The sequence below is a fragment of the Chelonia mydas genome, chromosome 7, assembly GCF_015237465.2.
Source record: "Chelonia mydas isolate rCheMyd1 chromosome 7, rCheMyd1.pri.v2, whole genome shotgun sequence".
Lineage (NCBI taxonomy): Eukaryota > Metazoa > Chordata > Testudines > Cheloniidae > Chelonia > Chelonia mydas.
The window spans coordinates 104,062,962-104,085,983 of record NC_057853.1 but is presented as its reverse complement, the minus strand read 5'-3'; the positions used below and the strand labels follow the sequence as shown (position 1 = coordinate 104,085,983).

The window sequence follows — 23,022 nt, the reverse complement described above, 5'->3', positions numbered from 1 at the left end:
CTATTTCCTGTGGCTGTTGATAATATGATACTGATGTAATGTGGTGTAAATTCTTTGCATCTTGCTCCCACTAAATACTGATTTTTAAAAATTAGTCATATTTTCCCTGAATCATCTATATGACAAAAATGGAGAACCTGGTGAGTATTTTAACAAATTTCTTCACACACCTGGGAAAATAAAAATGTCAAAACAGTAACTGCCCAAATGAGGGACCCAGCAAATATTGACATATCATGTGTCATCAAAGACATTCTGAATCTTAATGGCACTTCTATTGTCTTATCTTTTAATGATTTGGTATTGGCAGGATACTGTGATTAAAAGTGCAATAGAACTAGGCCTATATGCAATGGAAAGGAAAAGTTAGTACAATATTAAAACATGCCCATGTGACAAAGCACATTTGAAAAGAGACATGCCATGTTTTTTCATTTATCAGTTTAGGTATAAGTAAGGTAAAGATAAAAAATCCTAAACTGTATAGTTTAAAATGTAAAAACATTTCCACCAGTTAACTGAAAAAGATGGTGCAATTGAAAGGTGAAAACTGAGCAGCTGCAAAACTAAATTATAAGAAAAGGTGTTTTGTTTATTTATTAGCATTGTTTTGGAGTGACCCATTTAAAAAAAAAAAAAAAAAAAAGCCTAACTTGAAAATATTTATAAAACGTAGTTATTTAAGTTTATGTTTCAACTGATCAAAAGGGTTTTTTAGTTCCATCAGTGAAGAGCTGACTTTTTAGTTGAAAATCATGTCATTTCCAATCCAGGTCTATATTTATTTATTGATTTGATTCTGTTTATTTATTTATTTAATTTCTTCATTCATAAATAGGTAGACAACTTAAATTAAGAAAAAGTTCCATAATATTAGATACACTGAAATTCAACTAAGTCTATTTTTAATCTCTTCCATGAACACTGAAATTTAGAGGCAAGTTATTAATTCAAGGAAGCAATGTGTTTCTGTGTCAACAAACAGACAGTTTCAAACTATAAATTGAAGTGCAGTAGTTAATGAATGGGATAAGTCTCACATGAACACAAAATATAATTTCAGTTAAATGCCATTTGTGTGCAGCTGCCATTAGTGTAAATGGGAATTACATATGTGCTATGTGAGAATAGATCAATATAGGATTATATACCGAAATATCATGTAACCTGTATTTTACACAAAGCTTATAAATATTGCAGCCAGTAATTATGCTAAGAGAATATTAAGGTTGTAAAGTGAAGTAGCCAAAAATTAGCAAATTCCAGAATTAAGGTTGCTTATGCAATCCATATATATTGTCCCATGCCTTATTTACTGCACACTATTAAAACTGTGATCTGAATACAAAATTAATTTCCTCTTGGACTTTTCTATGATACTGTAGCAATTGAGTGCTTCACTAATGTTAACTAATTTATTTTCCCAATTCCACTGTGCTGTGAGGTAGTAGTATTACCCCCATTTTATAGATGGGGAACTGAAGCACAGAGTGACTAAGGTCAAAAGTGTCCACTAATTTTGGGTGCCCCAATTTGAGTCACCTAGGACCTGATTTTTTCAGAATACTTGGTATTTTATATAGCCCTTTAAATGTTCAAAACACAGTTTCTAGTAACTTCAGTTGCAGATGTGAGTGCTCAGCTCCGGGGGTCTTATTTTGACATTCATAAAATGAGGAATACACAATTGAGTGGACATCTGTGCAAAGTTTAGTTTGTGATTTGCCTTGCATCACATAGAAACTCTGTGATAGAGGCAGGGTTAGAAACCAATTCTCCAGGATAGTGCTCAGCTGCCTTAACCATGAGACCACACTTTCTCTTCTTCCAACCCCCGCATTCAGTACACACCTTCCAGCTTCTGCAACAAACGAAGCAGGTATCCTACAGACCACTCTCTTTCACTGTACAGTCCTGATTTATCCCATTCCAAGTCCATTCTGAATACTGAAAAAGTTAGGTGTGTGCTGTTGAAAAAATAGTATTAACGGGCAATCCTAATTTGAGTTTATCCTAACTTTTGATTGCTTTTTTTAAAAAAAACTAGGAAATTATACATGTCAAGGTTGCAAACTGAAAAATAGGAATTCCCTCATATGGAATTATACTGACCTCTGTGTGCATCATCCACAGTGTTGGAACCTTTAGATCCTCTTCATAGACCTGCTTGAGCTAACTTGGTAACTGATAGCGGTCGTAGTTTGTCATCCTTTATGGGGACTAGCCATTAGAGGTGGATGAGAGAAACACTTTGTCATTGGGTTTCACAAATAGTTGCTGACAGCAGAGGAATCTTAGGTTCGTTTCTAGGTTCTCCTGGGGGTGTGCTCTAAGTGGTCATACTCTTCTGTCCCTCTTTCTGCATCCACAAGACCTGACCCATTCTGCCATTGTCCCCTCAGACAGACTGTCTCTGTGATAGCCCTGCTTCTCCCCACTTCCAACTCCATATACCAGTCTCTGCCTTTTCTCTGGCTCCTTGTCCCAGTCTGTTTCCTTGCCTAATCAATCACAGTCTCCACTCCCTTACCCAGGCTTCTAATCCAATTCGTCTTTTTGCCTAGCAAGTCTAAGTGAATAAAGCACAATTGGGTGACCTTGTTTTTGCTGATGGCATTTTTGCTGCTTAGTTTGACACATTATTTAATAGAAAAAAAATCCAGCTTTTGGCAGACACAGCAAAACACGTTGGTTTGTTGATAAACAAGGGGAGGACAATATATGGCTATTGGTGTCCCAAAAGCAACCATTAACGTATACTCAGAAACATTAGGAAGAAATAATTTTACTTGTTTGGGGAGTCAGACGTGCAGTGATAGTGACACCATGCTACATGTCAAGCAATAAATATAAAAAACAGCAAACAGCTTTCATAAGCTTGAAAAGATTTGAAATAGTAGTATGATTGGCGCTCATATGAAAATATGGATTTTTAACACCAGCATCATGTCTGTCCTCCTTTATGGAGCAGAGTCATGGAAATCTACAACAGAAATTGTAATTGTAAAATGCCTGTGGAAGGTCTTCAAAGTCCATTGGAAAAAGTTTCTTGCAACATCAGAAATTCTGTGTAGAGCAAACCAACCTAAAGCATCAAACATGATAAGAAGACAATGATGGACATATTTAGGACACACTATTAATGATGCCACCAACTTGACTTCCACGTCAAGAGATAACATGGACACCACCTGGGAAGAGGAAAAAAAAGGGTGACCTAAGGAAACATGATGCAGAGCAATAAAGAAAGAAGCTAAATCCATCAACAGGACTCAGCAGCCTGAACAGAGCACAAGACCTAAGTAAATGGTGGAAATTGGGTGGATGCCCTACGCACCTGAGGATGTGTGAGGGATAAAGAGAAAAGAAATCTAAATCTTTCCCTCTGGTCTCCTTGTCTAAGTCCAAGTCTTTCCTTCACCATCCAATCTCTCCCATCACTCTCTCCCAGGCTCCTTACCATCTCAGTCCCCACAATGCCTCTCTGCTCCAGTCTCCCCAGGCTCTTAATGCAATCTCAGTCTGTATCCCACCGATCCCACTCTCTTTGCTGGACAGTCCCATTATTTTTCAGTCCCAGTCTTCCTCTCTGTCACTCCCGCCCTGCCCTTCGGGCCTGATTCCTCATTCTACTGCATTCCAGCCAGGCTGATTCCTCCATCTCCACACTGCCTGGGCTGCAGCAGGAGAAGCACTGAGAGCACAAAAGAGATGTTTTTCCTGCTCTCCTTCCCTGTGTCCACTGTCACAGCAGCACCTGGCAGATGGGAGGAGCAAGTGCAATCTGGGAATGAAGCATCCTCAGTGGGGGTGGAATCTTTAGAGAATTTAGGTGCCAAACTAACAAATCTGTACTGAACATGTGTGAACTGAGATCTTTCAAAGGCTTATAATTTGGCAGTTTTTCATGGGAACAAGAAAAGCTACTGCCATGCCAAATTTGAAATCCCTGCACCAAAGCCTGGAGGCTTTGGAGGGTCTCAATGAAGTGGTGCTAAGAAGTATTTTACCGGGGGGAAATGTATTTTCTCTAATCTTGAAAATGGCTGGAACATGTTTGCTGAAATTCCGCTGCTCCCCTCTACCCCCATGAGGTTAACAGCCAGCATGGAAAATTTTAGCCTGAACAGTTAAAGTTTGGCAAAGCTGTTATAAACAATTGAAAAGAGGGTCTTCTAAAGGGATGTGTCCGAAAACCTTAATTATTAGCACCACTACCATCTCCACATATAATAAGTCTCGTGACTCACCTAGATGCTTTAGATGTAATACTAAAAAAGGCATACTAACTTTTTTTTGTTTTCTAGAAAGCTCTGATTATGTTGGGTTCAAGTATTTAAGGTAACTTCTGTGTTATGAAATACATGTTTAACCAGATTTAGAAATGGCATAAAATACCAGACATACTAGTAAGAGCTATCAGTAATAATAAATTGATAAATTATCAAATTCAATACTTCAGACTTTTTGTAGTGGATTTTATCAGTATGAAGAAGATGTAAACAAATCAGTGGACCCGGGGATTGGAGAATGACATAAATTAAACAGTGTTACATAATATGAAATAGAAAATAACAGTACAGAAACTGGGAAATATCTTTCAATGATGTTGCAGGAACGCTATTTACAAATGAACACTGAAAAGACTCAAGAACCTAGTTACATATTTTTTTCTCTTTTACAGTCTTGATGAATATTAATTTTTGATCATTGTGATTAATATTAAATAAGCATTATATGACAATAGACATCTATTTTTTAATCCTGTTTCTGTGAAAGAAACCTTTAAATTATTTACATTTTAAAATTAACATACAGAAGTAAAAATTAAACCATTATGGAAGGATATAGTTATTAACTTAGACTTCATGTTAATATTCAACTAGATGCTCCCCTCTATTTAGTCTTAGGGGAATTCTGCACAAAAAAATTAAAAATTCTGTGCATAATATTTTAAAATTCTGCATATTTTATGTCAAAATAACACAATATAATCACATCAGTTTCAATTATTTTGGTAATTTATTTCAAAATACCTGTCAGCAAGTATGTCTGTAATAATATAGACGACAAAAGTTCAGAATTTTTTTTTTTTTTTGACAAATTGATTCCTTACTAGGCAAATTAATACAGAACTTTGAGTAATTCATTTAAACTACAATACAGAAACGTATTTCCCGCATCCCTCAGAAGCAATGCAAAGGCTTGGGGGAGTCAGGGCTAATGGAGAAGCTGAGGGAGAGGGAAGGAGCCTGGGAGTGAACCTGGAGGATTGTTGCATGTGGGTGGCAGAAGTATGGAACAGTTTTTGGGAGGAGGGATAGGGAGTTGGGGAGCCTCCACCATGCAGGCCTTGACTGACCCCTAGCCATTCAGTCAGGCACATTTGCTCCCATGCCCGTGTGGCCCTGCACCCCTTCCCATTCAGAGCCTGGCTCAATGCTGTCACCCCACTAGTTCCTGAGTCCTGCCCTAGTCTGCCCCCCTCAACTAGCCCTTCTGAACCCCAGTCCATGACCCCCCAGCAAGCTTCCTGTGTGCCCCACTCTGTCTGTCCTCTGCCCAGATCCCATGCCTCCTAACCTGGCTCTACAGGCAGGATGCTGTGATGAACGGGGGGGAGGGATAGCTCAGTGATTTGAGCATTGGCCTGCTAAACCCAGGGTTGTGAGTTCAATCCTTGAGGGGGCCATTTGGGATCTGGGGCGAAAATTGGGGGTTGGTCCTGCTTTGAGCAGGGGGTTGGACTAGATGACCTCCTGAGGTCCCTTCCAACCCTGGTATTCTATGATTCTATATGATTCTAACGCAGCAGGCTGCAGGGTGTTACTGCTGGCCAGCCGCTGCTGTATGTTCTGGCATCACAGCAGTCTCTGGTGGGCAAAAAGCAGAACTGCAGCACTTCTTGGGCAGAAAAAAAATTTCTGCGCTGGACATGAATTCTTCATGTGCGCAGTGGCACAGAATTCTCCCAGGAGTAAGACTCTATTTTACAGCATAGAAGGAGAAGATTGTACGTGGAAATGGGCAAAAGAATGGTGCCTAACGCCATGTACATCCCCAGCTGTCATATACATAATAGCTGTCTGCAGCCTCACCACATGAATGCCTCCTATTAAGGCTTGTGAAGGTGCTAAACTCCCCTGGTCCCTCTAATATCAATGGAAATTGATGGTACTTCAAAGGATCAGGCCTTTGGGGCTCTGCTGAAATTGGGTTCTGATTGCTGGAAATGGGGTGAAGCGCAGGACACAGCCACTCTGAAAATCCTGATTTCATGGGAAAGGCCTCAGGATTTCTCTGATAAGATGGTGTGATGCTTCAGAGAGCAATGCTAATTCTTCCACCTCCGAGTAGAAGTGGGCGGTTTCAGTAGGAGAGTCAATGGGAGCACAGCGCAAAAACGGGATTTGCTGTCGGGTAAAGTGAGCTCAAAGGAGCGCAGAGCAGGAACTTCAGTTGCATGAGGCCTGCAGGATTGGGCCAGAATTTCCAACTGCTTTGCATTCTATATAGGTATTACAGACCCTATCCTTCCCCCTTTATTTGAAGCTCTCCCTCTCACCATATGGTTTATATGGCCAAGAGAGCCACTCAGACTGTTCTAAATGTGCTTTTTTCTCTGTTATTTTTTCTACAGAAAGAGATGACTTGACCTTTGTTAAATTATTGCAATTGCAAAAGATATAGCTGGGGAAAATAAAATAGATGATGGTTCCACATTTTGTACATTAATATAGTATTTAACAGGTTTATACTGCAATATAGAAATCAAATATTCAAATCCCATTTGGTTTTATCTTAAAAGTCAGTTCTTTGTTTTTTATTCATTGCTTAGGGATACAAGGGAATTACATGCTTCATAGTAGATCGTGGCACAGAGGGCCTACATGTAGAGAAAAAGGAAGATAAACTGGGAATCAGAGCAAGTTCTACATGCCCCGTAACGTTTGAAAATGTAAAGGTACAGTAAGTGTTCTAGAGGTTTAAGCGGAAATTTAGTAACCTTGTTAAGTGTAACTTGCATACATTTTGAGTATGATACAGGATTAGGAAAGAAGACTTGGTAAGCACTTGATTTTCACAGATGCTAAATTTTTGGGGGTAGCTGTGGCTGCCCGGCATCCCTGAAAATCAGGACTTAAGGGACTTAGATTACTCACTTGGCACCTCAGTGATACAGGTTTTCATTAGTGGTCCAATTCTGAGTAATTTTCTCTGTCATCCTTCTTATAATCCTGTGTGTGTTGGGGAGGGTTCAACAAAAGTATTATGGGAGTCAGGTGCCCATTTTATATTGCTGCCTTCAGTTATGAGACATGTTAAATAAAACATTCACACTGATTCAGCTGTGAGCGTACTAGCAGTTACAGAACAGAAAAGAAGGAATAATTGAGTGGTTTTATTCTTTAGGTTCCTAAAACCAATATCCTGGGACAGCTTGGACAAGGTTATAAGTATGCAATTGGAATGCTAAATGTGGGCAGAATAGGTATTGCTGCACAGGTGGGTAACATTGTTTAATATTTAATGTGATAATTCTGTAGTTTGAATTTGGAGTGAAACATTTAAAATATTATAAGAAAGAGGTTGGTAAGGGAAAATTAAGAAAATACCTTATGAAAAGAATCCGTGTTGCCACTAGATGTCACTCTTCTTTTTTGTAAGATGAAATAATGTTTGGTATAGGACTATACATTATACTGATTATTGTACATAGTATTGCTTTTAATAATGCAAAATTCTGTTTCCATTGTAATAGTCTATTTTGAGAACAAACAGCAGTTAATCTCCAATGCTTAATTTATTAATTTTCAAATATATCTAAAATGTCATCATCATTAGAGAGACAAGGTGGGTGAGATAATATCTTTTATAGGACCAACTTCTGTTGCTGAGTGAGACAAGCTTTCAAGCTACACGGAGCTCTTCTTCAGGTCTGGGAAAGGTACTCAGAGTGTTACAGCTAAATACAAGATCAAACAGATAGTTTAGCATAAGTAGTTAGCACATCCAGTGTGAAAGATGCCTGCTGGTGGAAACTCTCAGGAAGCAGGTGGGAGAGCTACAGGAGGAGGTGGCTAGACTGAGGCACATCCATGCCCATGAGGAATTCCTCGAAAGTATTCATATGGAGACATGCAAGGCCGAGGAAGCTATCCAGCTAGAGAGGACTGCTGTCACACCAGGGGAGGAGGATATGGTTCTGTCACAGGGACGACACTGGCTGCTGGTTGCTTCTGGCAGCAGGCAGTGCTTCAACCCTGCTCTGAACCCATCCACCTTGGTGATGGAAAACCGATATGCTCCCCGGGCAATAAGTGATGAGGAATCACCCCCAAAGGGGGAGGAGGAGAAACCATGTACCCCCAAGGCTGGGAGGATTGCAGTCACCATTCCCAGGAGGAAACGTAAGGTAGTGGTGGTTGATGACTCTCTTCTGAGGGGGATGGAGGCACCCATCTGTCGCTCTGACATGGCATCCTGGGAGGTATGCTACGTGCCAGGGGCCCATATCTGAGATGTTATGGAGGGATTGTCGAGGATCATCCGGCCCTCTGACTGCTACCCTATGCTACTCATCCATGTGGGCGCTAATGATACTGTGAGGTATGACCCTCAGCAGATCAGAAGTGACTACAGGGCTCTGGGAGTAAGGGTGAAGGAGTTGGGAGCACATGTGGTGGTCTCTTAGATCCTTCTGGTCAAGGGTAGGGGCCCGGGCAGAGACAGATGCATCCTGGAGGTGCACACCTGGCTGCGAAGATGGTGTCGCCAGGAGGGCCTCAGCTTCCTTGACCACGGGATGCTGTTCCAGGAAGAAAGACTGCTAAACAGAGATGGGGCCCACCTATCGAGGAAGGGGAAAAGCATATTTGGATACAGACTGGCTAATCTAGTGAGGAGGGCTTTAAACTAGTTCGAAGGGGGAACCCACAGGTAAGTTAAAAACATGGACACCTGGAAGAAGGGTCAGAATTTGGGGAGAGTATGGTCTGTTACAGCAGGAGTAAAGGAGAGAGAAGACAGAACCTGGGGGGGAAATCAGATCAGTATCTTAGATGTCTGTATACTAATACGAGAAGTATGGGGAATAAGCAGGAAGAACTCAAAATGCTAGTAAATAAACACAACTATGACATAGTTGGCATCACAGAGACTTGGTTGGATAATACACATGACTGCAATATTTGTATAGAAGGGTACAGCTTGCTTAGGAAAGACAGGCAGGGAAAAAAAATCAAGGTGTTGCCTTGTATATTAAAAATGTATGCACTTGGACTGAGGTTGAGACGGAAATAGGAGACTGACTTGTTGAAAGTCTGTGGATAAGGATAAAAGGGGTAAAAAACAAGGGTGATGTCATGGTAGGGGGTCTACTACAGACCACCTAACCGGGAAGGAGAGGTAGATAAGGCTTTTTTTTTTTTTTAAATAACTAACAAAATCATCCAAAGTACAGGACTTGGTGGTGATCGGGGACTTCAACTACTCAGACATCTGTTGGGGAAAATAATACAGCAGGGCACAGATTATCCAACAAGTTCTTGGAATGTATTGGAGACAATCTTTTGTTTCAGAAGGTGGAGACAGCTACTAAGGGAAAGGCTGCTCTAGATTTGATTTTCACAAATAGGGAGGAACTGGTTGAGAATTTGAAAGTGGAAGGTAGCTTGGGTGAAAGTGATCATGAAATGGTAGAGTTCATGATTCTAAGGAATGGTAGGAGGGAGAACAGCAAAATAAAGACAATAGATTTCAAGAAGGCAGAATTTAGCAAACTTAGGGAGTTGGTAGGTAAGATCCCATGGGAAGCAAATCTAAGGTGAAAAACAACTGAAGACAGTTGGCCGTTTTTCAGAGAGACATTATTAAGGGGCACAAGAGCAAACTACCCCACTGCGTAGGAAAGATAGGAAGTATGACAAGAGACCACCCAGGCTTAACCAGGAGATCTTCAATGATCTAAAAATCAAAAAAGAGTCCTAGAAAAAGTGGAAATTAGGTCAAATTGCAAAGGATGAATCTAAACAAATAAGTAGGTAGGTACAAAATTTGAAAGGCCAAGGCACAAAACGAGATCAAACTAGCTAGAGACATAAAGGATAAAAAGAAAACATTCTACAAATACATTAGAAGCAAGTGGAAGGCCAAGGACAGGGTAGGCCCGTTACTCAATGAGGGGGGGAAATAATAACAGAAATGGCAGAGGTGATTAATGACTTCTTTGTTTCATTTTCATCAAGAAGGTTGGTGGTGATTGGACGTCTAACACAGTGACTGTCAGTGAAAATGAGGTAGGATCAGAGGCTAAAATAGGAAAAGAACAAGTTAAAAATTACTTAGACAAATTAGATGTCTTCAAGTCATCAGGGCCTGATGAAGTGCATCCTAGAATACTCCAGGAGCTGACTGAGGAGATATCTGAGCCATTAGCAATTATCTTTGAAAAGTCATGGAAGACGGGAGAGATTCCAGAAGACTGGAAAATGGCACTATATTTGCCCATCTCTAACAAGGGAAATAAGGACAACCTGGGGAATTACAGACCAGTCAGCTTAACTTCTGTACCTGGAAAGATAATGGAGCAAATAATTAAGCAATCAGTTTCAAACATCTAGAAGATAATAAGGTGATAAGTAACAGCATGGATTTTTAAAGAACAAATTGTGTCAAACCAACCTGATAGCTTTCTTTGACAGGGTAACAAGACTTGTGGATAGGGGAGAAGCTGTAGACCTGGTATATCTTGACTTTAGTAAAGCTTTTGATACTGTCTCGCATGACCTTCTCTTAAACAAAGAAATGCAAGCTAGATGGAGCTACTATAAGCTGGGTGCAAAACTGGTTGGAAAACCTTCCCAGAGAGCAGTTTCAGTGGTTCACAGTCATGCTGGAAGGGCATAATGAATGGGGTACTGCAGGGATCAGTTCTGGGTCTGGTTTAGGTAATGGCATAGAGAGTACACTTATAAAGTTTGAGGACGATATCAAGCAGGGAGGGGTTGCAAGTGCTTTGGAGGATAGGATTATAATTCAAAATGATCTGGAGAAATGGTCTGAAGTAAATAGGATGAAATTCAACAAGGAAAAATGCAAAGTACTCCATTTAGGAAGGAACAAGCAGTTGCACACACACAAAATGTGAAATGACTGTGAAGGAAGGAGTACTGCGGAAAGGGATCTGGGGGTTATTGTGGACCACAAGCTAAATATGAGTCAACAATGTAACACTGTTGCAAAAAAAGCAGACATCATTCTGGGGTATATTAGCAGGAGTGTTGTAAACAAGACACAAGAGGTAATTCTTTTGCTGCACTCCGCGTTGATTAGGCCTTTTAGTGTAAGTACTTACATAGATTGACATAAGCTGCCTGGCGTTGACCTAACTCTTAGTGTAGACCAGGCCTCTCTCTCACCAACAGAAGTTGGTCCAATAAAAGATATTACCTCACCTGCCTTGTTTCTCTAATATCCTGGGACCGACATGGCTACAACAACAGTGCATATCTTCCATCATGTGTGTTAATTTTTCAAAAAACAAATTCAGCTATTTGACTGATACTGCAGATGATATTAATGGTGTAAGAATAAAATATAATATTTAGTGCTTACAAAATTGGTTGCATACTTAGCAAATGACATTTGATATTAGCTTTTTATCTTAATCATGAAAAGGTCCCAGAACAAAATTGATATGTTATAATGGAAGTCTGCTAAGTTTGTGGTGTTGTACTTTAAAAAATGTACATTAGGGCACCTTAGACCAAAATATCAATTGAGTTTCTGGATTATTTAAAATATGTGCTATTTAGTTATGAGTCAGATTCAGATCCTGAAATTCTAATTGTTTTAACTGAGAACAGAGTCCAGCCCTATAAAAGTTGATTTGGTTTTGTGGCTGTTTTTATCATTCAACCTTTGCTTTTAAAGGGAAATATAATTAATGCAAAAATATTATTTTTGTTATGCAGTAGAGGTGATGTGTCTGTCCCTATCATTTTGAAGGCTGTTATTCTTCCTTATTCCTTTTCCAGCTGCTGGCAGACAGACCAGGAGTAATAGGTCGTGCCTAAATGCATGCTTTCCACATGGTAATGTAGCATGACACTAAATAGGGTTGGCTTTTCCATCATTTCTGAAGATTATCTGTGATTAGACTTTGTCAGGTATGGCCTTAAAAAAATCTAGATCACTGGCTCCGATTGTTCTCAGAGATATAAATAACATAGCTCTTCTGGCAGTAAAGTACACTGTCAAGGTCTTAATCTAATTACTGCGAGTTACCCTTGTAACCTAATTAAAAGTTAAGGTAGGTATTTGTTATATCTTAGCTAATACTTGTTTTTGGCACCTTCAAATGAAGAGAAATGTGCCTGAATGAAGAACAGCTATTCTAAAAACCCTGTAGAATTGAGTTCAGTTTTGCAGTAGTAATAGTTTAGAAGGAAATGAATTTCTTATAAATGTGATTGTTTCTATGAAAACAGTTTCAAATAATTTTAATGTAAAAGAGTTATATGTGAAGTTACATGTGCTCATTTGTTTGTCTTCAGTGCAGTGGAAAAGGGTAGCATATAGTGTAGCTAATTAAGAATGTACTACAACTATATTTTCTTCTTCCCTTTATCTATTTTTATTTTATTTTGTACTGTGTTCCTCCAGAATTTTAAGAGCGAGTAGAGGATAAATACTGTTTGAGTTCCAGTGGCTCTGGAGGAAGCATCTATGGAATCTGGGATAACATAACCCTTGTAATTTCTCCTATATAGCTCTGGCCTATGTGTACAATCTTTCCCTGCCCCCTTGAATTCATGTTTGAAAAATAAAAACTCTGCGCCCCCCCCCCCCCCACTTTAATTACTGGAAAGGCGCTTGTCTTCTCTGATTGGGACACTTGGCTTTCAGTCAAAGACCTGTCTTCCTAAGGCTCTGTAAAATAACACCGTTGGGGCACCGTATAAAAATAAAGTAACGTAGTTCATCTGATCAAATAGTTGGTTACCAAATTTTAGCAGCCCACCTTTATACTCTAGTGGCCCAGATCATTCTCAGTGGAAAAGGTATTGTTTTTTGTTTGTTTGGTTTTTTGGGGGGCGTTGTTTTATTTTTGTGAGATTCCAGTTTCAGGATCATCACTGTTAATTCTGCTTTCTTACCATCTGTTCATGTCCCTTGTCTGTCTCCCTTTCCATCTCTATTTTTTGTTGCACGTGCCTCTTGTTTGTTTCATTTTCTGTCTTTTTCTTTGCTCCTGTTAGGAAAGTTCTATACGTGTAGCTGAATACAGAATGAAACCAGCTAGGATCCTAATTGGTTTAATTGTGCATCTGACTCTTACTAGTAAATTCATAACTTTGCTAGACATTAAAAATCATGGCCTTAATAAAGACAATGAATTTATGGCTTTTACAACAATCTGTAACTCACTAACTTCCATTTTTGTCCTATGACTACAGTGATGTTAATGGGCCACTTCACCTTGAATGTCCCCTTAGAATATGTGCTAACTACTTATGCTAAACTAACTGTTTGACCTTGTATTTAACTGTGATGCTCTGAGTACCTTTCACAAGCAGAAGAAGAGCTCTGTGTAGCTCAAAAGCTTGTTTCTCCCACCAACAGAAGTTGGTCCAGTGAAAGATATTATTTCACCCATATTGTCTCACTATTATTAATGGATTCTCTAATAGTCCCTCTCTTGTAAGAAGAGTTATGAAAGCTTGTGGGATCTTTTCTTCATGATTTTCTTTGCAATAAAATATTCTTCATGAGTATTAATCTTCTATCCAGACCTGAAAATCTTTGCTTGATCATCCTTGCTCAGACCAGTCTGTCAGAAGCTGGCATAAATGCTGTTTTTAAAAGTGTGGTTTTTATAGGAGATTTTAATTTCCCCCCCAAATAGTAAATAGGGGTCATGATATGTGGCAGCCTTGTGGTATGTCAGACACAACTGGCCCCAGAGCTCGATACGTCACATTCGCCAATTACAAGTATATTCTATTTCTGATGCTTGTTTAACTCCCATTAGCATTAATAGAAGGCTGTGGAATGACAGTAATGTAGGGCTGGAAGGAACCTCAAGAGATCAATTCCCTCCATGCTGAGGCATGACAAAGCTATACCTAGACCATCCTTGACAGGTGTTTGTCTAACCAGTTCTTAAAAACGTCCAATGACTGATTCCACAACCTCTCTTGGTAACCTATTCCAATACTTAACTATCTTTTTTCCTAATGTCTAACATAAATCTCCCTTGCTGTAGATTAAGCTGATTACTACTTGTCCGGCTTTCAGTGGACATGGAGAACAATTGATCACCATCATGTTTGTAAAAGCCATTGACATATTTGAAGACTTCTCAGGTCACCCCGCCCTCCCTCCGTCCCTCCCCCCCCCAGTTGTCTTTTTTTCTCAAGACTAAAGGTAATTTTTTTACCTTTCCTCATAGGTCAGGTTTTCTAAATCTTTTATCATTTTTATGTCTCTCCTTTGGACTTTATCCACATCCTTCTTGAAATGTGGTGCCCAAAACTGGACACAATACTTCAGCTAAGGCCTCACCAGTGCTGAGTAGAGCAGAAAAATTACCTTCCACATCTTATGGAAAACACTCCTGTTAATACACCCCAGAATATTAGCTTTTTTTTCCTTCTCCTTTTTTGCAGCTTTGTCACATTGTTAGCTTATATTCAATTTGTGGTCCGAGCTGGTGTTAAAGAAAAACTTGTACTTGTTTCCTATGACGTCAGTTTTGAGTCATTAGGTAGGAGTAAGAGTTTAAATGGGTTCATCTAACATGTTAGATATTTGAGACAGCATGTTCAGGGAATCAAAGGCTCAGGGGATTTGTATTGCAATACTTTCAGTTTCTAGGTCACTAATTTTCATCCATCCCAGCTAGATTGGTGATGATTCAAAGTTTTGCTGTCTGATGTCTCTTTGGCGGCCTATATGAAGTTAATTGTTGCTATTACTCCAGTTGTTAATAAGCAGGTGTCCACATCACAACTGGCTGCCCTTTTGGTAGCTTCAGTAGAGCTGCTAAAGGTTGAATAGGCATCAGTCCCTTAAAACTGTCCTCTAAAGGTGGTCTCTCCAGAACATTATGGGGGAACTGTGCTACCTCCTGTGCCACCTCCTTTGTACCAGTTCTGTAGATAAATTACTCTAATTTTTTATGCTGTCAATCTGGCACCTTCATAACAGCAAAATAATTTGATTATAATTGAGTTTCTATAGGTACTATATATATTTATATTTATTCACTGTTTGCTTTAGACAGGAAAATCACTGTATACCAATTAGGGCTTTTCACAGGATCATACACTGAGATTAGAAAAGACTACTTGGGCCATCTTTTGATGCCTCTGAATTTTACAGAAAAGTTCACCACATCATTTTCGCTAATGTCTTGCCTTGATTTACAGGGCTTCACTGTGTATCCAGATGGTTATGGAATAGGCTTGTTCTTCATGCAGACTCTTTATCATGACTCACCTGGACAAGAATTCTAACAGTAGTAAAACCTCAGCTAAGGTTCTGGTTAGAATTGTTTTATTATATTTTGTATTTACATCATCTTTGGTTTTATTATTCCTGATACTACACACAGCATATTTCTTTTTACAGAGAAAAACTAAGCTCATCTCCTTGAATGCTGAAAAATTAAAAAGGCACACCATCTGCCCAGAAAAAGAATTACTGTAATTATTACCTCCGTTGGGTACATTAAATGTACAAATTGTTTACTCAGTGTAATCTTTGTTTCTCTGTTCATTCACAGATGTTGGGATTGGCACAGGGATGTTTTGACCACACAATTCCATATGTAAAGGAGAGAGTCCAGTTTGGGAAAAGCATATTTGATTTTCAGGTATTCATCAGTGTATATATTAAAAGCTGTCTACTTCAAAGAGTCGTAATCATAATAGAAAATGTCAGGAATGAGTCATTTGATTGAATAACTATAGTGCTGTTGTGTTATTTAATGTCTCCCCTTCTCAATGTCTGTGAATGGCAAATTGAAAAGAAATTCAGATAAACCTGAATTTGGCATATATGATCTGCAGATCTAATGGTGTTTGTGCATCTGTTTGTGCATCTATTTCATACATTAATTAAAACCTGACAGGACACTGGACTAGATGGACCATTGGTCTGACCCAGTGTGGTCATTCTTCTGTTCTTAAGTGCCTAGTGCAAGTACTCATTCGGCGGGGGCATGATTCACTGCTATTCCCGAATTGGAAGTACATTAGAAGACGTCATCTCCTTAAGGTGGGGAATGGAGTTGGAGTCACTATTACTGAATGGTTCAGCCATATTCACCTCCTGGACTAGATCCTTTGCTCTACATAGGAGTAAATCAAGAATTGCCTCCCCTTGTGGGTTCCAGGACTAGCTGCTCCAACAAGCAGTCATTAATGGTACCTAGAAATTTTATGTTTGCATCCTGTCCTGAGGCGGTAAGTACCCAGTCAATAGGGCAATAGTTGAAATCTCCTATTGTTGTTGGGTTTTCTATTTTTGTAACCCCTCTAATCTCCCTGAGCATTTCACAATCACCATCACTATCTGGATCAGATGGTCAGTAGTATATTCTTACTGCTATACTCTCACTATTCAAGCATGGAATTTTTATCCATACAGATTCTGTAGTACAGTTTGATTATATTTGACTTTATGCTTTCTTGTATATATAGTGCCACTTTCCCGCCAGCGTAACCTACTCTTATTCCTCTTTAGTTTGTATCCTGATATTACTGTGTCACAATGATTATCGTTGGTACACCAAGTTTCTGTGATGCTTATTGTATCAATATCCTCATTTAATACTAGGCACTCAAGTTCATTCATCTTAATATTTAGACTTCAACTTACCAAGTTGTAACAAATTTTACAACCTAATGTGCCCATTGGGTCCCTGTGTTGCTGTGCGGAAGATTGGCTGGGGGCGGGGAGGGGAGGAAGCGAATGTTCAGATCAATCAGGCAGTGAGGGAAATATTCATTCCTTGCTCCCAGAAGTCTGTTAGTGTGATACCACAGCAGGGCCCCAAAATCCAGTTCTACTCCAATTGTGAGGGGAGGGAAGTTTTGATCAGGATGCAGAATGAGGAAAAAAGCTTATCAGCCCACTCTTGAATACTCAGAAGCCAACAGCCTTATAGTGCAACCTTCTGTCTAACCAGTCAGCCAGGGAGCTCTCCCTCCTCAATCACATGAAGCTGAGTATCCAGGAGGAAGGGAAGAAAAAAGACAGGTGCAATTTTTCAGGTGGCTCAGATTTTCTTTCTCCTGCTGGCCCAGATAAAGTCTTACCACCTCTGAAAGTGCAGAAAGGAGGGGGGGAAAACATTTTATTAATCCACGATCATATTTTATTTCAGAATGCAGGTTTAAATCTTTGAAAAACAATACACATTTTGCTGCATATTGAAGTTAGGCAGCTGGATAATACTTTAAAGAATATTAGATGTGTTGTAAGTTCTGTCTAACATCAGGCCTGCTTATTACAGGGAATGCAACATCAGATAGCTCAAGTGGCCACCCAGCTGGAAGCTGCACGGTTGCTGACCTATAATGCAGCCAGACTCGTAGAAGCAGGAAGACCATTCAGAAAAGAAGCAAGCATGGCCAAGTATTATGCTGCCGAGGTAACCAATATTTGCCTTATTTGGTACTCTTAGTTCACTTGCTTTTCGTTTTAAAGCCTCATTTTTGCTAAATATGTTTCTTAATAACTTGTTTTCTTTGTAAATTGAGCATAGTTTTCTCTTGTTTCCAACATGCAGTTTTCAGACAGGATGAAAGTAGGACAACTGAGGGATAAACAGAATAACCCTCTTAAATAGAGGACAAAAAACCCTCAAACAGCAGAATTAAAGAAAAGAAGTGTAGTATTATTTATTCACTCAATAAAACCTCAAATACTAGCATTCACCCTCAAGGAGATGCTCTGAAAGATTCCATCACCTCAGGATTCACTGCTATGGTAAGGTAGGGGGGAATTAATCTGTGGTCAAGAACACCTCTCCCAGTCATAATGATAATTCCGGATATAAAATCCAGAAATGTCTGTGGGCATAGAATCACTTCCTTTTCACTTGCAATGGTAGCCAAAACAGCAATTAAAGTTTCTTTCTTGGTAGGGAAGGGACTATTGCAAATAACTATTCTGACTTCTTCATGTCATCAGGTGGGTGAAGTGGGAATGAACCTTAAATTCGTGCACAAACAACATTCTTATAAAGTTTGCATAGAATAGGTGACTCAAATCTCCGTTCTTTCCCTTTCCCTCCAATTGCTGCTTTAATTATTGCTTTGCTTTTCTGAAATTAGATGGAACAAATGACATTGACTGACTTCTTGGCAAAGATGTGTCCTGGGATGGGTAATTGTGAATCTAATTTTCCTTAGGTTGCAACACTGACAACTAGTAAATGTATTGAATGGATGGGTGGAGTTGGATTCACAAAAGATTATCCAATTGAAAAATACTATCGAGACTGCAAAATTGGTAAGCAGCAATTACTTACGAATATATAATATAGACATGGGTTTGGTATTGTTTCAAGGTTAACATAAGAACGGCCTTACTTGGTCAGACCAAAGGTCCATCCAGCCCAGTATCCTGTCTACTGACAGTGGCCAATGCCAGGTGCCCCAGAGGGAGTGAACCTAACAGGTAATGATCAAGTGATCTCTCTCCTGCCATCCATCTCCACCCTCTGATAAACAGAGGCTAGGGACACCATTCCTTACCGATCCTGGCTAATAGCCATTAATGGACTTAACCTCCATGAATTTATCAGTTCTCTTTTAAACGCTGTTATAGTCGTAGCCTTCACAATCTCCTCAGGCAAGGAGTTCCACAGGGTGACTGTGCGCTGAGTGAAGAAGAACTTCCTTTTATTTGTTTTAAACCTGCTACCCATTAATTTCATTTGGTGGCCCCTAGTTCTTATATTATGGGAACAAGTAAATAACTTTTCCTTATTTACTTTCTCCACACCACTCCTGATTTTATATATCTCTATCATATCCTCCCTTGTGTTTCAATTACCTGGATACCAATTTGTCAGAGATATTTTCCTTTCAACAAATAAACACTGCGATATGAAACTGATAAGGGTCATAAATATCTAGATATATGAGTCAGTCTGTCTATCATATTTAATTCAGTGTTAAAAAAAAAGTGTGTGTGTGTTGCTTTAGTGTGAATGTTACTGTTCAATCCAAATTTCAGTTCAAATTACTATCAAAGGTACTTAAAAATTAAATTGAAACCACAAGAGGGAGGAGAGAGTTTGGGTTAAAAAGTGTCAAAGTGACTTAGGAGTACAAGTCTCACTTTCAAAAGTTACTTGGCTCTTTACGCTTCTAAGTCCTGTACTAAGTCACTTTGATAGTTTTGACAGTTTTAGTCTGACTTCTGGCTTTAATGGCTGATGTCAGCTGTAAATACTTTAAAATTTGACTTGAAATGTGGGAATTGCTGTTCATGGAAATTTCTTACCCCCCAAAATAAGTCAACTATTGATATTATATACCAACAAGAAAGTTTGCTTCACTATAGTCAACAGTAAAATACTGTAATATTTTATGTGAATATCAGCTCTGCTTCTGGTTGTTAATATGAATCTTTGCTTTATTGTCTTAGAGCTCTAATTGGATCTTTAGAACAAGGATTTAAATTACTGTTAATATGCTTAGTTTAGTTTTATTTCCTTTGATTTGTTTCAGGTACAATATATGAAGGAACTTCAAATATCCAGCTGAGTACAATTGCAAAATGCATAGCTCAAGAATACTGAAAACCGCAAGGACGTTGTGACTGTTCACACTGAAATTTAGAATCAGCATGCCTCATTGGTGAAATCAAGGGTTACACTTCGACAGAAGTAAACAAAGAAACAGGAGATAAATCCTCAACCTGCTCTACTGGCACAAAAGGGCACAAAGACATCTGAAGAAGCAGCTGATTTCCCCCAGGGCAGAGGTATCATTGGCTGGTGTAAAGCCAGCTATATGCCGTCTGGTGTGGTGAGAATGGATAGACTTGGATAGTTCAGCCATCCTTGCTACCTTTCTCTGGTGAGCGATTCCTTTGGGGCCGCTATAGTTGAGGTTACTTAGAGCAGTCTTAGCCTATTCTAAATTATATCTGGCAGTTTGGCCCTTGGCATTCCCTGGATTGGGGATCTTGAAAGGTGCATTGGTCAAACTGGACAGTCTCTATGTAAAAGAATAAATGGACACAAATCAGATGTCAAGAATGATAACATTCAAAACCAGTTGGAGAACATTTCAGTCTCTTTGGTCACTCGATTACAGACCTAAAAGTGGCAATTCTTCAACAAAAAAACTTCAAAAACAGACTCCAACGAGAGACTGCTGAATTGGAATTAATTTGCAAACTGGATACAATTAACTGAGGCTTGAATAGAGACTGGGAGTGTATGGGTCATTACACAAAGTAAAACTATTTCCCCATGTTTATTACCCTCCCCCACCTCCCACTGTTCCTCAGACGTTCTTGTCAACTGCTGGAAATGGCCCACCTTGATTCCCACTACAAAAGGTTCCCCTCCTTCCCCCCGCTCTCCTGCTGCTAATAGCTCACCTTAAGTGATCACGTTACAGTGTGTATGGTAACACCCATTGTTTCATGTTCTCTATGTATATAAATCTCCCCACTGTATTTTCCACTGAATGCATCCGATGAAGTGAGCTGTAGCTCACGAAAGCTTATTCTCAAATAAATTTGTTAGTCTCTAAGGTGCCACAAGTACTCCTTTTCTTTTTGAGAGTCCTAAGAGATACTTCACCAGTACTACAGAAGACCAGACTTAACATTCTTGATATTTATGAGGTAAAACAAGCAGACTCCTGCATGATCAGAAAGAAGCAAAAAGCATAGTGCCATTTTTATAAAAGTTATTTGTAGGTCACTATTGTGACTTGCCCAAGGCTACCAAGGGAATCACTGTAGGGATTAGAATTTGGGGCTTCATCATTGCAACTCTTGTGCTTCAACCCTGCACCATTCCTCCCTTGGTTGAAGCTTCAGCTTTAATGTGACTGCTTTAGTAGAGTGACTCTTCCAACAAATGCTTAGATTAGGGTGACAGTTGTCCCTTTGCTGAAGAGAACAAGTTTCAAGATTCATTTGATCAATGCCTTGGTGACTTTCAAGAGAAAAAATTTCAAATTGTTTGCAGACATACTTCCAGCTAAACTAAAAGAAGCTGAGGGTACAGTTCAACTAGAATTGATTATTTTAGGGCTTGTCTTCACAGCAACAGTTAGCTCAAGTTACCCCACTCCAGCTAGCCTAGCTTGAGTGAGAGCAGCCACACTGTGAAACACTTGAGCTACACAGATTGATTGGCTTAGCAACTGATGAGTTGTGCTAACATGGTGAACTGTAGCCTATAGCTGCATCCCCACTGTATTACTAGCTTGAGCATCAGCAGTGTTCGAGCTTCAACCTGCATTCCCTGATGGGCCAGCTAGTTGAAGTTTAAAGCACCACTGAACTTGAGCTAGAGATTTGTATGTTGACAGGAGTACCTGAAGCTAACACTGCGGTGAGGGCAAGCCCCTAAGTGCCTTGATCCAAATTTTGTGAGGAAAAATATTGAATTTCTATTAAGACCTGCTGTGGGACAGATATCAAGGGTTGTGTAAGAGGGCTACTCTTTGTATGACCTCTCTGGAAGTATGTCATATTGGTAAAGATCCGCTTCAAGTGATTTGGAAAAATCAAAATATTGCAATGTGCCTAACAGCCTCAAATCTGCATTCTATTATCCATGTGGTCATCTTGAAAATTCAGCTAGCCATCAGATAGTTGATTTTAGAGAATTAGTGCCAGTCTTTCCATTAACACTGAGATACAGAACATGTTTGTCTAAAGTGCTGTGTGCAGTTATATAAGTAAGTACAGAGCACTTTCCAAGAGAAACACTAAATAAATGTGTATTTATCTATAAAGACCTAAACAAATTTGTGTGCAAATTAATTGCAGTTATTGAGTTTCTGGCAAGACGCCATTACAGCCTTTGCTGCGGCAAAAAATTACTTACCACTGTCCTAAACACTAGTCTCCCAAGAAACGGACAGTGTCACGTTGGGCCAAATTATTTAATCTCCTTGAGTTAGATTCCATTGCTGCACCAGTGCAGACTCTGGTTTGGCAACTGAGTGGGTTGTGCCTTCTTGCCTGAGTCTTCAGGGAACTGAGTTGGCTCCCGGTGCAGGGTTAGGGCAACCCATCAGGACTTCCCTAAGTTGCACCTCTGCTGTTAGCACTGCAAAATAACCTGGGCATAGGATTGGCCCTCCTGTCTCCCGCAACAGGGCTCTTTTGATGGGTTGCAGAGCTGCCTTTGTACCTCTTCAAGAAAGTCTGCCATGCTGAGGATGGGACTTACAGCTGCTTTTTAGCTTTGTTATGCTGTTGTAAAGTGGCTTCAGTGCTCCTATGAATGCCCCCTTGTGTCTTCAGTCAACCCAGCTGAACAACTGCACTGAAATCACATCTTCAGTAACAGGAATGTTGCACCTGTGCTTTCCTAGATTAAAAACAAATATTGGGGTTGTCTTTTAAAAAGTGCCTGTATTTCTTTAAATATAACACCTATATTTTGTATCTGTTGTAGAGTCTCTAACAATCTCATTTTTAATAAGGCATCGGAACTATGAATTTTGTAATTTATTGAGACCGAGTAGAAAAATTTTGGTCAGATTTTTGTGCACTAATTACTCATTCTTGTTAAAGCTCTGAGGCAGATATCAATTTAGGGCATGGTTTCTGCATGGAAAAATATTAAAATATGCTATTTTATATGATGTGATCTATGCTCTTGTTCTCAATCATATTTTTCTTCAAATGTCAAGACTCTGTACTGCTTCTGCAAAATGACCTCTTGAACTTCACAAAAAGGAACAAAAATAAATATTTGATCCACTGTCTTAAAGGAATCTGGTGTGAAATACAAAGTAATTAATT

General features: G+C 39.4%; 1 protein-coding gene across 3 annotated transcripts in view; it reads left to right on the top strand.

Moving 5' to 3' along the window:
* The window catches only part of ACADSB (acyl-CoA dehydrogenase short/branched chain), a 31,008-nt gene extending 8,018 nt beyond the window's left edge, over positions 1–22,990 (top strand). For 2 of the 3 annotated variants that reach the window (XM_037905740.2, XM_037905742.2), the window contains 6 exons: positions 6,839–6,964; positions 7,414–7,506; positions 15,791–15,880; positions 17,525–17,662; positions 18,426–18,525; positions 19,752–22,990. In XM_037905740.2, the coding sequence (XP_037761668.1) occupies positions 6,839–6,964; positions 7,414–7,506; positions 15,791–15,880; positions 17,525–17,662; positions 18,426–18,525; positions 19,752–19,822 (618 nt within the window). In that variant the 3' untranslated portion in view covers positions 19,823–22,990. Of the gene's footprint in view, positions 1–6,838; positions 6,965–7,413; positions 7,507–15,790; positions 15,881–17,524; positions 17,663–17,800; positions 18,116–18,425; positions 18,526–19,751 lie in introns of those variants that run through there. The other variant, XM_037905741.2, reaches the window with a different exon arrangement.
* The last annotated feature ends 32 nt before the right edge of the window (positions 22,991–23,022 follow it).